The sequence below is a fragment of the Idiotropiscis lumnitzeri genome, chromosome 12 (assembly GCF_059441095.1).
Source record: "Idiotropiscis lumnitzeri isolate Australia: NSW breed Sydney's pygmy pipehorse chromosome 12, RoL_Ilum_1.0, whole genome shotgun sequence".
Classification (NCBI taxonomy): Eukaryota; Metazoa; Chordata; class Actinopteri; order Syngnathiformes; family Syngnathidae; genus Idiotropiscis; species Idiotropiscis lumnitzeri.
The window spans coordinates 11,994,634-12,007,908 of record NC_142402.1 but is presented as its reverse complement, the minus strand read 5'-3'; the positions used below and the strand labels follow the sequence as shown (position 1 = coordinate 12,007,908).

Here is a 13,275-nt window from a genome sequence, read left to right as displayed (position 1 = left end):
TGCATACTTTTCATTGTCAGAAAAATAACTAAAACATGTGTTTTTATTTGCACTTTTTAGTTTTTTTTCTTCATGAAAAATATGACTTCATTGTCTAGTCATGTCCTATTGGTGTGAAACCACATTTTACTAACTTGACCCAAAATGGACTCCGCACGCCTCACCAGAAGAACCATGTGATCTTTCACAGACAATTGGTGAAGAAAGGCAAAAAAAGCAATGCAAAAGTGATTAAATATAGCAACAGAAAGTTGACAATACCAGTATATTAATATAGCAAAACTCCACACTTGTGTAGCCTATGCTTTAAAAAAAAATGTTAAACTACCACAACCAAAGACTGCAAATTTGCAAAAGGGAAACTTTGTAAATCAAGTTACGTGGGTCCGAGTGTGCTGCTGTTTTGGTTAGCTAAAGAGTTTAAATGAGCTCATGAGTTGAATCTTCACAGTCAGCGTGTGAACACTAGCGTCTATTTGAATATATGTAAACATGGCCCACACAACATTACTGCTATGTTAGTCCCTCTTTTCGATTCTTAGATTTCCTTGACATTCCCAATGTCCTGGTTCCAGGTCATTTCCCCAACAAGGCCATGCCATCTGCTGGCGTGCTTCCTTGGATCCAGGGCATATTTTGCAATGCCAACAACCCCTGCTTCCGACAACCTACCAGAGGAGAATCTCCGGGAGTCGTCTCCAACTACAACAATTCCGTGTAAGTGACTTAATTCATTCTTTATCGTCACTGTATGTCATCTTGTGATTTATTTTGTTGTTGTTTCAGATTGGCACGCTTCTACACAGACATCTTGCAGATGTTCAGCGACACAGAGGTGCACCAGCTTAGACGTCTTTGGCAGGAGGTGTCCACATTCTCCGACTTCATGGACACGCTACGCAACAACCCAGCTGTCATGTCAGGTAAGGAGTCTTTTGGTAAAAAAAAAAAAAAAAGTTGGTTGATACTGGTTACAGCTGAGAGTCATAACAAGGGAACTCGCAGATGAACTCAACTACATCATACTTGACAGATGACTTGAATCGAAGTGACAAAGTTGGGTCCATACCGACTTCAGCAGAGAGTCCTATCAAACACATATCAATACGGTCCAAAACAGGAAGTAGAAACCTATCCAAATAAAAGCTGAAAATTTGACTCAAATGAATGACACTAGTTGGAGATGATCCAAATCAAATTCCTTTGTTTTTTTAAAAAAATTGGCCAATACCAGTTCTAAATTAGTTTCCTATCAAAGAAAAATGGGAAGAAAAACCGGAAGTAGGAACCCACCAAAATAAAAACCTTAATAGCAGAAACAGATGGACTAAAGGATCGAAATCAAATTTCTTTGATGCTAAAAACATATTGAGCCAGGTGAGAGTCCTATAAAGCAAATAAAAACAGGAAATGGAACCCTACCAAAATAAAACCACAGTCAATCTCCAATCACTCACATGATATACAAACAAAGTCAATTTTTCACAAATATTTGCTTGATATTTGCCATGACTGAGAGTCTTAAAAGTTGCACAGGAACAGGAAAAAGACAGAAATTGGGAATGTCCTACACAGAAGTGAAAAAAATACAAACACACGAAAATCAAACAAATTGACTCAATTTTATGACTCCACCCTCATAAGATTAAAAAAAAAATGTTGACAAAGACAAGTCGGCTCCTGCTGAAAGTCAAGGAAACCAAAACAGGAAGTACAATCATACCAAAATAAAATGGGCGATAACATAAATGTACTAAAATACATAATAACGGTAGAAGATTCAAAAGTCTTATGTTCACAAAATATTGGTCCATACCGTCTGCTCCTGCTGAGAGTCCTATCAATGGAACAAAAACAGGAAGTGGAAACCTACCAAAATAAAATCAACAATAGCTCAAATAGATGCACTCAAATGCACCGCCATTGTCTTAGAATATTGAAATAAAAAACTTTTTTTTTTTCAGCTTCAGCTTCAAGTTCTCTCAAGGGAAAAAAAAACTAGAAACCTACCAAAATAAAATAAATAAAAGGCAAAAATATACATATGCATTGTTGTTGCGTCCAGGTCACGGTCTGAAGATCGAGGACATCCTGAAGGACGACGAACTTCTGACGGCGTTCTTGCTGCGAGACGCCGAGCTCCCCGAGTCTGTCGTCTACCAGCTGACAAACGCCGAGATACGAATAGAACAGGTGAGGCTTGGGGATGCTAATGCTATCGCCAATGCTAATGGTGACCACTGCATCCTCGCTTTTTGGACTCAATTCACGCCATTCCAGTATTCTGTAGTAAGCATTCAGTGTGTAATGATAGGAAGAATAAAGGTGTCATTTCAATTGTTTATTTATTTATTTTCTATTCAGTTTGATGTATTTTCAATATTTATTTCCCACGCCTTGTTTCTCTGCAGTTTGCGTCAGGCGTCCCAGACCTCCAGCTGAAGGACATCGCGTGCAGCCAGGCGCTGCTGGAGCGCTTCATCATCTTTCCGAGCCGCCACGGCCTCCACGGCGTCCGCAACGCCATGTGCGCCCTCAGCCAGCCGCGGCTGCAGAAAATCGAGGACGCGCTCTATGCCAACGTAGATTTCTTCAAGATCTTCCGACTGGTAAGAGTTGCGTCATGCCGTCGACCCTCATGCGTCCCGACTTAATAGTGTAACTAATAAAGTGGGGGGAAGCGCTCAGCAGGTGACTCAGGCTTTATCCGTCTTGCCCCTGTTTCCCTAATGGGCTTAGGCCAGGCCCCGCCCACTTGCGCTAAGACGTGACCCCCGGCGTCTTCTCTTGGCCGACAGATTAAAGCAGTTGTGCACCATTTCATAATCAAATGCTCCTTTTTCATTCAAACGAATGCATAATACATTAATGCGTTCCATCCTCACTCCCAACAAAAAACAAACAAAAAATGTTGAATTAGGAAAGTAGCACTCACTAATGGTTTACTTGATTAGAATATAGGGTATGTAGGAGCGCTATTCATGGAGGATAGGACCGGGCCAGCCCGCAAATAGTGAAAATCCGCAGGGAGCTCCAGAATAGTTTCCTCTCAAGTGCGGCTTGACCGATACTTTGGGGGGGGGGGACTGAGAAAGTAATTTATAAATATATTTTAGAATATCAAATAAAATGCTGAGGGACTTAACTGGGGCTATACATATATGATTAATGCCCATTCAATTGCTTTGAAAGAAAAAGTTTTTTTTTTTTCAAACAAAGTAGAATAAGCGGGTCTATACAGCCAATAAGTGTAAAAATATTTTTGAATGCCTGATGACTAAGAGAAATGGAAATATTTTATTTATTTTTTTTTGGACCAATGTATCTGTAAATTTATTAGCGTGACTCTATTAAGTGTATTTTTAGAATAAAAATTCTGGTTCAAATTTCCAGAGCATTATGAAGCACGCTCACCACTATGTGCCTCGTTAGAACTTTGCACCTCCCTCCAACGATCCCTCGTCAGCCTCACTTCCCCTTCCTCCTTCCACACCACGTTCACTTCAATGACCTGCAGGCGTTAAGAATGTGCCATGGAGGACGTCTCGTGCGTTTGTCTTGGTGTTCCGTCTCACACCTTCCCAACAACATCAGTCCGTCCCACTTCACTTGGCTGCCAGGATGGCCGAGTGGTCTAAGGCGCCGCGTTCAGGACCCAGTCTCCCCAGGAGGCCTGGGTTCGAAACTCGAATTTCCCCATTGTGGGACTAATAAAGGGCAAATTATTATTATTATTATTATTATTCCTGTGAACAAGACCAAGAAATAGCGGCTGACTCAACTTGTCCTCTCCCCTCAGTTGCCTCGCGTCATGGACAGCGCCTCAGAGGGGGTGGACCTGCGGCGGTGGGGTCGCGTCCTCAGGGCGACTTCAGAGAAGATCAGAGAGGTGAAACATCCCACAATGCACCACTGCGGTTCCTTTTACTGTCTTACCCCACCCAATCCCTTCAGCCACTCACTCTTGAGGTCCTGCTGGCTATTTTTAACCTCTTAACCCCTCCTGTATCATTAGGGTCAATGCGGTCCTCTTATTACCTCCGCCAAGGAGAACATACGTTGTTTGCTTGCATCACCCTGTTGACACTTTTTAGATGGTACCCCTATCTTTCCTTTCCCTTCAAAATCAGTTTTAATCTCATGAGTATTTTGTTACTGGTCTTTATTATATATACAATATAAAACGTTATCCTATATCCCATAACCCTCATTTTATTTTAAAGAGCTTAATTATAAATTAATTTGATGAAATTGAATCTAATTTTGTGTAATTTAATTTTTACACTTATTATGTTAATACGCATTAATTTTACAGGCCAGAAGCTGCAATATCAAAACCATATTTTGTCTGCTTCTGAACCGAATGACCAATTTAATTTAAGGTTTAATTTGAGATTTATATTTAACATTTATTATAGATACAGTATAAAATTTTATCTTGCAGGCCCAAGGGGGAAGGGGGGGGGTCGTCAACATCATCATCAACTTTGACCAGATGAGAGAGAAAGAATCGCGAGTGGGTGGGTTAACATTCCACGGAGATGACACAACTTGCTAGGTGGGCCCTTCTTGTCCCTATGGTGACAGACAAAAGTGCCAAACGCTCCCAGCAAAAGGCGAGACGGCGGGAGGAGAGCTGTGAGTGATAAATTGTCAGAAAATATACATGATGACAAATATATTACAAAAGAATTCTAATAAGTTTGAAAACAAAAACAAAAATCTGAAAAAATAATTCAAAATTATTCTGAGGAAACGACAAAAAAATATGATGGGTAATTATTTTTTGAACGACAAAAATGTTCATGAAAATATTGGATGCAACTCACAACATATGCATAACGTACCACAAAATGCCAAGTTGATAAAAACGTTTTAGTTTATTTTGCATGTTGAAATTAAAGAGAAATTGAAACACCTCTATTTTAATTTCTGTTTTTAATTTTTAATCTAAGACCAAACTATATTTCCAATTCTATTATCATTTTCTTCCCATCAGCTGATGCAAAGCGACAACTCCCGGTCGCTCATCAATGCAGTCACTTCACTCTTCCGCGCCGGCGGCCCCGCCTCTTTCTCAGAGCTGACGGCATCCATGTCCAGCCTCTTCTGCGGCTACCCTGAGGGCGGTGGCGCGCATGTACTTTCCTTCAATTGGTACGAGGACAACAACTACAAGGTGTTCCTGGGTGTCAACGGCAGCCGTGCCCGGGACACCTACATGTATGACCACACTACCAGTGAGTGCAGCCTGCCAACAAAGTATCTCACAAACAAGTTATTTATTCAGTGATAGAAAGTCAAAACTTTGTCTGTTCCGTGTAATCATCACTAAGCATTAAATTAATTAACAATATAATTGTGTCACTAGATAGCCTACTAACTAGAATCATAACTTTGTACGCTTGTAGCTTCCTTCTGCAACAGCTTGATGCAGACACTGGAGTCGAACCCGGTCACGAAAGTGGTGTGGAATTCTGTCAAGCCCCTGCTGATGGGAAAGATCCTGTACACTCCTGACTCTCCTGCCGTCCGGAAGATATTAAAGAGTGTAAGGGAGAAGATCCCTGTCCGCCGCAAGTCGGACCCCTCTGACACCTCTCACCTCCGACTCTGACCAACTGTTTGTTTTGGTGTGTTCGCCAGGCAAACACCACCTTTGAGGAGCTGGAGAGGCTGCACAATTTTGGCAAGATGTGGGAAGAGGTGGGACCTCAGCTCTGGGCTTTCTTCCAAAACAGTGTGCAGATGAACATGATCAGAGTAAGACTAAAACCATATTTCTTATTACTAGCTATGTAATTAACTAGCTTGGAGGCTAGCTAAAAAAATGACTACAGTATAGGTGAGTAACCAACGAGGGGCACGTTCTGAAATACGCTTGCTAAAGTTTTTCTTCATGTTATTTAAAGTGCACCAAAAAAATGGAGTTCCGGGACAAGAACTAGGTTGACTGGGGTCATGGTGCACCAGTGCTGGCTGCGTTTGGAAAATAATGAGAGCGGAGTGCATTCTGCTTCTCCGAACACATCGTCAGAGTGAATTTCCGAATGCGCCCTATATATGAGTCAAGCTGTCTAACCAGCTCAATAAACAAGTTAACAGCTAGCAAGCTAACTAAGTAAGCAACCACATACTGTAGACATGCAAGTATTTGTCCAAGGAAAATATATATTCTGTACATTTTTCATGTTCAAATGCCATAAATTTGGTGGGATATATTGTGGTCAGTTACAATGATTTAGTAATCATAAACCTTTTTGTTTTGTTTTGTTTTTTATTGAGGTGTGCTTCATATATTTATATATGTCACGGCCACAGGACACACTGGCAAACCCCACCGTGATGAACTTTGTGGACAAGAGCTTGGAGGATGCCAACGTGACAACGAGAGACATCCTCAACTTTTTGTACAGTGGCCCGGAGGACCGACAAGAGGCAGGAATGTCCAGCTTGGACTGGAGGAACATTTTTAATGTCACCGACCAAATTATACGCACTGTCAACCAGTATGCTGAGGTGAGAAGAATGACAACTCGTAGCTGATTTTCAGAGAAAGAAATCTGTTCATTCAGTTGCTCCTGATGCTGCGCCATCAGTTGGTGAATTTGACTCAGGGTGAAGCACTTTTAGTGCCTTACTAGGTGGAAAAACGCGATTTTTTATAATTTGGAATATCTAATCAGAGATTTTCTAACTTTGTAGGATTATTCGGGCAAAAACATGATTTTCAACACTACCCAACATAAGACAGCTGACAAACTATGACAGCTAAGTAACAAGCTAACTATCAGGCAACCTACCTACCTGCCTATCTATCTCCATAGCAATGTCAAAAACTAGTTGGTGAGCTATCTGGATGTTTTTATAGCAAATTAAAAAATTAGAATGTGCTAATCGGGTGATAATACAACAAAAATAAAGTACAAAAATATTTTAAAAAATAAATGTTTTTTTAATATTGTGGTGTATTGTAGGCTACTGAGGATAACTAAGTGACTAACTAACTAACAAAACTAGTGACTGGCTGAAAGCAAGCTATGTTAAAAGGTAGCTGTCTGATGAACTAAATATGCAACTAAGAAACTTACTAGCTAGCTAGATGTAAATAACCTGCTAGCTGCCTATCTAACTAAGACAGTGATTTGCTAGCTAACTAACGACCCAAGTTTGTACGTAACTAGCTATCCGTCTAACCAACAAGCAAATTAGGCTATATTCATTATTCACAACACTTAACAGAGTTCATTCCCAAGGTGAAGGAAGTATCATGAGATTTGCCAAAGTCGCGCTTGTTGTTAACGGTTTCATGTGATGTGAAGTTTTGAGCGTTGATTAGCAGCTATAGCAAACGGCACCATATGAATTCATGTTTTGGCACCTCGATCTAGGCTTTTCACCAAAATGGCTTAGTGTTACCTTGTCTCTCCTGACTCCAGTGCATCAACCTGGACAAGTTTATGCCTTACACGGACGAGTCACAAATGATCCACCAGGCCTTGCACTTTCTGGAGGAGAACAAGTTCTGGGCCGGTGTGGTCTTTGCTGACATGTACCCCTGGACCACCAGTGTCCCGCCGCATGTCAAGTATAAGATCCGCATGGACATTGACGCCGTGGAGCGCACAAACAAGGTCAAAGACAGGTTAGTGGAGACTTGATGAAATGAAAAAAAAAACGATAGAAACAAAAGAAAAATATTTGACAGAAAAAAAAAACATTTATGGCACTTATTAAGTAACTTACTGGTCAGCTAACTAGGTGACTTACAAACTAACTAATGTAAGCAACTATCCTAGCTCCCTAACTACTGACTAGATTGATAGGCAACAAGCTACATGTTCAGCTATTTTAGTGAGTAACTTGCTTGCTACCTAAGTAAGAATATGTCTAAGCAGGGAACTAGATAGTCGTAGTTGTAGTACTAGTGGTAGTAGTAGTATTCCTAAGTAAGTTACTAGCGTAGACATCAACCTAACGAACTAATTTACCAGCCAACAAACAAACACAATATAGCCAATGATCTCATAAAAGTGTGCAGCCGTTGTTGTCCTCCGTCTCCAGGTATTGGGACCCAGGCCCTAGGGCGGACCCTGTGGAGGACCAAAGGTACATTTGGGGTGGGTTCGCCTATCTGCAGGACATGATCGAACACGGCATCATTAAAGTGCACACGGGCCACGACTGGCCACTAGGGGTCTACGTGCAACAGATGCCCTACCCCTGCTACGTGGACGACCTGTGAGTCTACACTGCTGGTTTATTTATATAGAGACTGCGAGAACATAGTTCACTGACTAAGTTAAACTAACTCACTAGCTCTCTAGCTAAGTAGGTAAGTGACTGGAATGCTATCTAAGTAACTAACTCAAAAGCTATCAAACCAAGACCATGTCTCCCTAGCAAAGGAAGTCAATAGGTAACTTGCTAGGTTGCTAAGTAAGAAACTAACCATAACTAGCTAATTACCCAAGGAAGTAAGTTATTACCTTAGTAGCCAAGTAAGTTTTTCGCCAACTAGCAATATAAGTAAATAGAATAAGTAAGTTAACTATCCATCTATGTAACTAAATTGGTAAATAGTTTACTAAATAAACAAGCAACTGGAATACTGTCCAAGTTGCTAACTAGAAAGATATCTAAACAAGTGTGTCTTTCTAGCAAACTAAGTCATTAGTTAACTTTCTAGGTTTAAGTAAGTAGATAACCATAACTAGTTAATTACCCAAGGAAGTAAGTAAGTTATTAAGTAAGTAATTCCCGAAGGTTTTTAGCTGAATAGCAATAGATGGAGTAGGTTTACTCCCCACCTTACTAACTAACTAACTAACTAACTATTTTGTTAACATGCTAACTCAGTGAGTCGCTAATCTGTTCATTAGCAGTCTTTTTTTACAAGATCTTTGTTAACGGAGCGTTACCTCTCCTTGGCCCGGCCGTCAGCTTCATGATCACGCTGAACCGCTGCTTCCCGATATTCATGGTGCTGGCGTGGATCTACTCAGTGTCCATGACAGTGAAGAGCATTGTGTTGGAGAAAGAGCTGCGCCTCAAGGAGACCCTGAAGGCCATGGGCGTGGCCAACGGCGTCCTCTGGAGCACCTGGTTCATCGACAGCTTTGTCACCATGGCGGCCAGCACGGTGCTACTCACCTCCATCATTGTGGTGAGTTAGTGGGTTACTGATGTAACTGAGTAGTTAAGCAAGTAAAAAAGTAACTAGCTAGCAACCTAATAAATTAAGTAACTGGATAAGTACCTACTTACCTAACCAACCAGCTAGCAATCAAACTAAGTAAATACCTGACTACTTACTCACCTACCGATAATCAAAAATATAATTAAAAAAAATGTAAGTGAAGAGATAATTAACTAGCTAACTTACAAGACAGCCATGCAAGTCAGAAAAAAAATGATCCAGTCTACCTATCTACCGACCTGCCCACCCCACTAAAAATCTAATGAACTTCCTAGCTAACTAACTAAGTAACTAAGTTACTGACCAACTAGAGAGCTAATTAAGGAAATAAATATCTAGCAATTTGACCAGGTAATTACAACTTCACAAATAAACTTACTAGCACGATAGCTGAGAAAGTAAGGACAGAATGTATGTATCTACCTAGCTAAGTAACTAATCATATGACCTACTTCCAGGGCGGCAAGGTTCTGAACTACAGCGACCCGTTGCTGGTGTACCTCTTTCTGCTGACATTCACGGTGGCCACCATCATGCAGTGCTTCCTCATGAGCGTCTTTTTCAGCAAGGCCAACCTCGCGGCAGCGTGCAGCGGTGTGCTCTATTTCACCCTCTACCTGCCTCATGTGCTTTGCTTCGCCTGGCAGGACCGCCTCACCGCCAACATGAAGATGGCCGCCGTACGTAGACCAGACAATATGTTTTGAAAGATGTCGCGTGATGAAGATGTTGCCCATCATCCCTCCAGAGCTTGTTGTCTCCGGTGGCGTTTGGCTTTGGGACGGAGTACCTGTCACGCTATGAGGAGCAGGGCGTGGGCCTGCAATGGGACAACATTCGGACCAGCCCGCTGGAGAAGGACACCTACTCTTTCCTCACCTCCATTCTTATGATGATCCTGGATGCCGCGCTGTATGGCATCCTTGCCTGGTACCTGGACAACGTCTTTCCAGGTGAGGCCTTGGTACCAAGGTGCTTTTAAAATCTTTTCTTTCCTTGTGGCTTCACACCATTGTTGGGAACTTTAAAAACGTGTACCTTGGTGTCAAACCCTGAATAGATTTCTAAGATTATTAACTAGCTAAATAAGTAACTACCTCCCAAACTACCTGACTAAGTAAGTAAATATGTAGCAAATTACATAACTAAGTAGGTGGGTAGCATGGTAGCTAATTAGATAAATCAGTAGTTAACTAACAGAATTACTTGACTCAGTAGGGAAGTAAGTAAACTATAACTTACTAAATAAATATGTAATTAGCTAGATAGTAAGATAGTAGCTAACTAGCTACCTAATCAATAACTATGTAATTAGCACATATAGGTACTGAATTAATAGATAACTAGCAATAAGTACACAGGTAACTACCATCTTAGTAAGTAAGTAACTCGTTATGTCTACCTAATTAATTAAGTAATTAACTTGTTAGATACTTAAGTAAAAAGTGGGGAACAAACTAGGTGAAAATAAACAATTTAACTAGTTAGTAACTAATTAGCTAAGTAAGCAAATAGACAAAGCCCACTTTAATGGCTGAATAAGTAAGTAACTAGCTAGTGTAAGTAAGTATCAGACTATGTAGCTAAGAAGTAAATGCAGTAGCTAGTTACATAAAATAATAAAATAATTATCTAGCTAACCAGATAACTAACTAATAAATGATTGCGACTCTCTGCAGGTCAGTATGGCATTGGTCGGCCATTCTACTTCCCGCTGCAGCCTTCCTACTGGCACAAACCTTCCTCTGCAGCTGCGGCCTCAGATGAACCAGGTATTACCCACACACAAGTGTACACAATGAATGTGTTAAAGCCAACGTAATAGGTAAAAGTGACTTTTTATTGCTTGTACATAAAGGGTCGTGTCTCGGAAGTAAATTTACAGCAATTGGTTGATGAAATGCTGCTGCCGCAAGTCAGAGTGTAATCCATGCTTTTAACTTTCTTTATGTTAAAACAGAGGCAGAGAAGGACCCAGAAAGTGGCGGCACACCAGCTGACTCTGTCAGCACCTGCAACGGCTCAGGCAGCAGGAAAACCTGTAAGCACCAAAGCAAACGGGAGCTCCTGGAGCGAGAGAAAGAGTGGCTGAGGCTACAGGAGGAGGAGGAGAAGAAGGATGAGGAGGAAAACGCCGCCCAGAGACAAGAAGGTGGGGTTTAGTGCGGAGAACTTGCTTAGGTGACCATCTAGTGGACAGGCAAGGTATTGCATGTCCTATACGACAATAGCTTCACTTGCACATTCTAAATTGGCATTATATTAAAAATGAAATGAAATGTCTGTAATGTCTATAATATAGTCTTAATTATTCCATAATGATATTACCATATTTAATATTATATCGGTCTATTTAGTTTTGAATATTTTTTTGCTGCACTAAAGGGGCCAAAATCTAAGTAAACTCTAAGAAAAAATATTACTTAGGTACTTTAGTTTCCCTTTAGATAAAAATACAATCAATACAATTGGTGAAAAAAGATTTAAAAAATGTTAAATTAAAAGTCATTGTAGTATAACATTTTATCCTAAATAAATCTATTAAAAATGTGATCATTTCACACTTCAATGACTTAGCTTTTTTGCATTGGATGTCAAAAAAAAAAGAGAGAAAAACAGTTTTAATAATAATGCATTTTGAAAAATAACTCGAGATTCGAAAATGGTTGCAATGCTTTTTCTTGGCAGGCCTGCTTTTGTTTGAGGCTGATCCGGTGAGTCTGGAGTTAGGGGTACGCATCCAAGAGCTGGTCAAGGTTTTCCCGGGAGGCTCTCGCCCCGCCGTTGACCGCCTCAGCCTCAACTTCTACGAGGGTCAGATCACCTCTTTCCTGGGACACAATGGCGCTGGAAAGACTACCACCTTGTAAGACGGACGGCATTATATGTTTATTTTTTATTATTTACAACAGTCCTGATTTTTTTTAGCTTTGTCTTCTGTCTAGGTCCATCCTTACTGGGCTCTTCCCGCCCACATCCGGCTCTGCTTACATCTACGGAAGAGACATTCGCACCGAGATGGACGCTGTGCGGTCCTCCTTGGGGATGTGTCCTCAATACAACATCCTCTTCAATCAGTGAGTACCTCTTGCCACTTGCTACAATGCCCACAGGTCACTTAATTAGGTACACCCGCGTGTTCTAAACGCATTCTATACAAGTGATGAAATATAATAATGGTCGTTTAAAAAAAAAAATGCGAAGACGTTCTTTATTTCGATCATTTATTTATTGATTTTTATTTTGTGATGTCAAAATACCTGGAGTTAACAATGCTTTTATTATACTGGCTATCAAGAGATGAAAAACATATCAATAATATATTATTGTTTTAATATGAAATATTAAATAATTTAAAATATTAAAATTATCTGTTTTTAATTAGTTGCAATGGCAAGTATATTGAAACAGACAACTGATTTTATATTTATTGAGGATTTTTTTTTTTTTTTTTACAAAATGATGAACTCAAAACATTTAAAATAACATAATAATGATAAAACGTATATGTAAATACTGGTACACCGATGTACAGTATATCAAATATCCATTTCGGCAGCAGTGTACTTCCGTAATTAAAATAAGCTAAAATAAATCCAGTTTTTAATGCAATGTTGGTTCTGAAGTGTAGAATAACCAAATTAAAATGGAAAAAAAGCATTGTGAACATGCAACTGAAATGGCCGCTAAGTTTATTCACAGATTCCACATGGTTCTTTTTTGGCTTTCAGTCTGACAGTGGAAGAGCACATCCTTTTCTACTCGCTGTTGAAGGGTCGCACACAGGCCGAGGCGCAGAAAGAGGTTGAGGACATGCTGGTGGACCTAGGCCTACCTCACAAGCGAGATGACGAGGCTCAGAACCTCTCAGGTCAGGAGTTGCTTTGCATATGTGAAAATGAGAAAACTCTCTACAAGCCTCCATTTTGCTCCAACAGGTGGCATGCAGAGGAAGTTGTCGGTCGCCATGGCGTTTGTTGGCAGCTCCAAGGTGGTCATCTTAGATGAACCCACTTCCGGCGTGGATCCTTACTCCAGGAGGTCTATTTGGGACCTGCTGTTGAAGTATAGATCTG

The 13,275-nt window shown here is 40.5% G+C and overlaps 1 protein-coding gene across 2 annotated transcripts in view; it reads left to right on the top strand.

The window, feature by feature from the left end:
• The window catches only part of abca4b (ATP binding cassette subfamily A member 4b), a 28,795-nt gene that overhangs the window by 2,033 nt on the left and 13,487 nt on the right, over positions 1 to 13,275 (top strand). For both annotated transcript variants that reach the window (XM_088310369.1, XM_088310368.1), the window contains exons 4-23: positions 576 to 717; positions 787 to 923; positions 2,066 to 2,193; positions 2,412 to 2,609; positions 3,800 to 3,889; positions 5,000 to 5,240; positions 5,412 to 5,551; positions 5,647 to 5,763; positions 6,322 to 6,519; positions 7,440 to 7,645; positions 8,065 to 8,241; positions 8,944 to 9,166; positions 9,658 to 9,879; positions 9,948 to 10,152; positions 10,879 to 10,971; positions 11,160 to 11,351; positions 11,888 to 12,065; positions 12,145 to 12,276; positions 12,931 to 13,070; positions 13,138 to 13,275. In XM_088310369.1, the coding sequence (XP_088166495.1) occupies positions 576 to 717; positions 787 to 923; positions 2,066 to 2,193; positions 2,412 to 2,609; positions 3,800 to 3,889; positions 5,000 to 5,240; positions 5,412 to 5,551; positions 5,647 to 5,763; positions 6,322 to 6,519; positions 7,440 to 7,645; positions 8,065 to 8,241; positions 8,944 to 9,166; positions 9,658 to 9,879; positions 9,948 to 10,152; positions 10,879 to 10,971; positions 11,160 to 11,351; positions 11,888 to 12,065; positions 12,145 to 12,276; positions 12,931 to 13,070; positions 13,138 to 13,275 (3,297 nt within the window). The remainder of the gene's footprint in view (positions 1 to 575; positions 718 to 786; positions 924 to 2,065; positions 2,194 to 2,411; positions 2,610 to 3,799; positions 3,890 to 4,999; positions 5,241 to 5,411; positions 5,552 to 5,646; positions 5,764 to 6,321; positions 6,520 to 7,439; positions 7,646 to 8,064; positions 8,242 to 8,943; positions 9,167 to 9,657; positions 9,880 to 9,947; positions 10,153 to 10,878; positions 10,972 to 11,159; positions 11,352 to 11,887; positions 12,066 to 12,144; positions 12,277 to 12,930; positions 13,071 to 13,137) is intronic.